At 48.2% G+C, this 3,979-nt stretch overlaps 1 protein-coding gene across 1 annotated transcript; it reads right to left on the bottom strand.

The window, feature by feature from the left end:
• Positions 1–1,967: 1,967 nt before the first annotated feature.
• Positions 1,968–3,586, bottom strand: LOC143775154 (E3 ubiquitin/ISG15 ligase TRIM25-like). The gene has a single exon (XM_077262995.1). The coding sequence runs from the start codon at positions 3,573–3,575 to the stop codon at positions 1,968–1,970; it is 1,608 nt and encodes a 535-aa protein (XP_077119110.1). The 5' UTR covers positions 3,576–3,586.
• Between the last annotated feature and the right edge of the window lie 393 nt (positions 3,587–3,979).

Raw genomic sequence — 3,979 nt, forward strand, 5'->3', positions numbered from 1 at the left:
ATACACACATGGCTCCGCTCCATACACCTCATACACACATGGCTCCACTCCGTACACCTAATACACTCACTGCTCTGCTCCATACACCTCGTACACGTTCAGCTCCACTCCGTACACCTCGTACACATTCAGCTCCGCTCCATTCCTTCTCGTACACATTTAGCTCCGCTCCATACACCTCATACACACGCGACTCCGCTCCATACACCTCATACACACACGGTTCCACTCCGTACACCTCATACACACACACGGCTCTGCTCCTTACACCTCATACACATTCAGCTCCGCTCCATACTTCTCGTACACATTTAGCTCCGCTCCATACACCTCATACACACACCGCTCCGCTCCACACACCTCATACACACACACGGCTCTGCTCCATACACCTCATACACACATGGCTCCGCTCCATACACCTCGTACACATTCAGCTCCTCTCCGTACACCTCGTACACATTCAGCTCCGCTCCATTCCTTCTCGTACACATTTAGCTCCACTCCATACACCTCATACACACGCGGCTCCGCTCCATACACCTCATACACACACGGCTCCACTCCGTACACCTCATACACACACACGGCTCTGCTCCATACACCTCATACACATTCAGCTCCGCTCCATACTTCTCGTACACATTTAGCTCCGCTCCATACACCTCATACACACACGGCTCCGCTCCACACACCTCATACACAAATGGCTCTGCTCCATACACCTCATACACACGGCTCTGCTCCATACACCTCATACGTACACGGCTGTTCTCCGTAACCTCATACACACACGGCTCCGCTCCATACACCTCATACACACATGGCTCCGCTCCATACACCTTATACACATTTAGCTCCGCTCCGTACAGCCGAGTCCTGCAATCCACGGAGGTCCTGTTCATGTGACCCCTGACTCCTCCCCTCCTGTGACCTCATCACAGGTCCTGTGAGCACAAACCAGGCAGCTAATATATGGTGTAAGGCTCTGTGGTGCAGGGATGACCGGCTGATACGTACTGCACTGCAAACGGAAGGGTAAGGGGCATGGCTTAACACAAGGGGGCGTGTCGGTTGTTTCTCCTGCTGTCTGTGGGAAGCAGAGTGTCCCGTGCTGGACAGCGGGGCAAAGCATCAAAACCGGGACAGTCCCGCACAATGAGAGTTGGTTGGGAGCTATGAATACATGCAGCCGCACACTCCGGTCCCGAGTGCCGGGTATTGAAGCGAGAGACTCGTATGAGTTTCTCGTAAGTGTGACCCCGGCCTAACGCAGATTTCGTGTGTGTGTTTATTTAAGGCCGGAATCACACATGCGAGAAACTCGGACGAGTCTCGCATCTTACTACCTGTCACTGCCGCCGTCACTCGGGAGCGGAGCGTGCGGCTGCATAGAAATACATGTAGCTGCACGCTCTGCTCCCGAGACTCGAGTTTCTCGCATGTGTGATCCATCTATCTATCATCTATCTATCGTATCCATATATTATCTATTATCTATCTATCATATCTATCTGTGTGTGTAAACATTATTCTTCAATGGTGTATGTAAATGAAGAGGTTGGACAAGAAATGACATCACAATTCTTCTTTTTTTGTATATCTTTATTTAGCTTACAAAAAAAACACACAAATCCGCATGAAAAACACATGAAAAACACAGGTGACCTGCCAGTGACCTCAGGTGCAGATATGGTGCAGATTTTACCTGCGTCAAATCCTGATGGAATCCTGACTGTGGAAACATATCGTAATGCTGGCAAGTCTTACTATAGCTGCTTGAGGTCTAAAATGGAAAATGCTCCCCCTAGTGGTAAATATATATATTTGTAAGAAAGTATATATTTTTCCTATAGAAATGTTTGCAAACAGTGCACACATTGCATTAATAAATTTTAATTACTATTTTAAGCTTAATTTCACAAAAAAACAAACTACAAGAAAACTGGTGGGACCTTCCCTTTAAATTATGGCAGTTTCTTCCAGTTTCTGCTTCTCCCTAATAGCTTTATAGAACCATCATATACAAATAACACAGCATGAAGAGGCTCGGAGAAGGTGGCAGTGAAGGTGTGTAAGTGTCTGATGGGGTCACACAGCTCATAAAAGGACAACTGCCCGGCCTCATAATCCAGACATATCCTGACTCTATCACTGGAGATCTCCTCAGGTAACCGGATCTCTTCACTGTCATGTCTCACTGAATACAGATTATTATTATATCTCCACAAACACCAGGACTTGTTATTATATCCAATATCTGACTTCCACCCCCTCCTGTCTATACTGGGATAACACATCCCCACCTTCCACCACCCTGATCTACTGCTCTCCACATCCCAGTAATGTCGTCCTGAGGTAAATCCTCTCCTGCTCATCACCTGAGGAGAATCCTGGAATCTCTCTGCTGTTTCTGGACGTTTCTGTTCCTCTCGTGTCCCAGTCGCTGTTTTCAGGTCGTCTGATATAAGGACATTATTAGCAGCTGTGTTTACATCCAGTAATATGTCTGCAGGATCCACCACATAGATCCCGCTCCTTATACCTGATATTACGTCACATAATGTGTGTAATGTGTGTGAGATCACAGCCACATCCAGGTCATCTCCATCATGGAGCTGTTTATCATGTCCTCCTGTGTCCTCATCACCTCCCTCCTCCTCAGGATCACACAAGTCACCGGTGTCTGGATCCTGTAAGACAGTCAGTGGATCCGTCATGTTACACAGCTCCTCAATGTGTCTCATCTTCCTGGACAGCTCGTCCTTCTTTATGTCTAGCTGATGGATCAGAGCAGACAGTGACAGTGACTCTTCCTTTTCCTGCCTGGAGATCTCACTCAGGACCTTCTTCTCCAGGTCGTCCACCCGTCTCCTGATGTCTGTACACAGGGCAGTGACTCTCTCGGCTTCTCCAGCTGCTTTTTCTTGACCTTTTCTCTTGCGCTCCTCCAGACTCCGGACTCTTTCCTCAGTCTTCTTTCTCTTTGTGATCAGTTTCTGTAGAACATTTCTCAGTTTCTTTTTCTTCTTAGAGGCCTCATTCAGTATCTCCACACGATGTCTCCAATGTTCTCGGGCCAATCTGCAGGACACACAGATACAAGCAGCGTCCTCAGTGCAGTAATATTCCAGGATCTTCTTATGGACAGAACATTTCCTTTTCTCCAGAGAAGTGCTGGGATCAGATAAGACGTGTTCTGGTGATTTGCTGTGAGATCTCAGGTGTTTATCACACAGAGAAGCCTCACAGAATAGACAGGATCTAACAGCAGGTACCGGAGAGTCCACACAGTAAGTGCAGCAGATCCCGGTGATCTCCTCTTGTTCTTGCTCAGAAATCAGGAAACGTTCTGCGACATTATGAAGATTTATGTTCCTCATCAGTGCCGGCCGCTCCCGAAATCTTTTTCTGCATTCAGGACAGGAATAAACTCCAGACTCGTCCTGTGTAACCAGCACACGACCAATACAGACCCGGCAGAAGTTGTGTCCACATCTCAGCGTTACAGGGTCCTTAAACGTCGATAAACAGATGGAGCAGAGCAGCTCTTCTCTCAGATCAGCAGATGCCATGGCTGACGGAAGAAGAGAGAAAATAAACTACAATTATTTAATACTCAGAGTAAAGTTTGGGTTCAGCTATGTAGACACAGGATACAGAAAAATTATAACAGGTATTCAGTGCTCTATATATGATGTATGAATATGTACAGGGCCGGTATCAGCACCCGGCGCACGTGGGCAACTGCTGGGGCCCTGAGCAGGTGGAGGAGCTCACTCACCGTCAGGGTCACTGGCGTGCTATGGGGGCCCGATCCCCCGCTGCTTGCTCCAGGCCCCGAGATTTGCCATACTCGCCTCTCCCTGTTTCTGGGCTGTGGTGTCTTCCGTCCTCTGACTGTGACGTTTCAAGTGAGAGGGCGCTATGATGTGAATAGTGTGCGCCCTCTGCCTGAACAGTCACAGCGCAGAGAGCC

Source organism: Ranitomeya variabilis, chromosome 5, assembly GCF_051348905.1.
Source record: "Ranitomeya variabilis isolate aRanVar5 chromosome 5, aRanVar5.hap1, whole genome shotgun sequence".
NCBI lineage: Eukaryota > Metazoa > Chordata > Amphibia > Anura > Dendrobatidae > Ranitomeya > Ranitomeya variabilis.

Excerpts from the sequence above, each read along its gene's own strand:
- LOC143775154 (XM_077262995.1), bottom strand. The coding sequence starts at position 3,575 with ATGGCATCTGCTGATCTGAGAGAAGAGCTGCTCTGCTCCATCTGTTTA.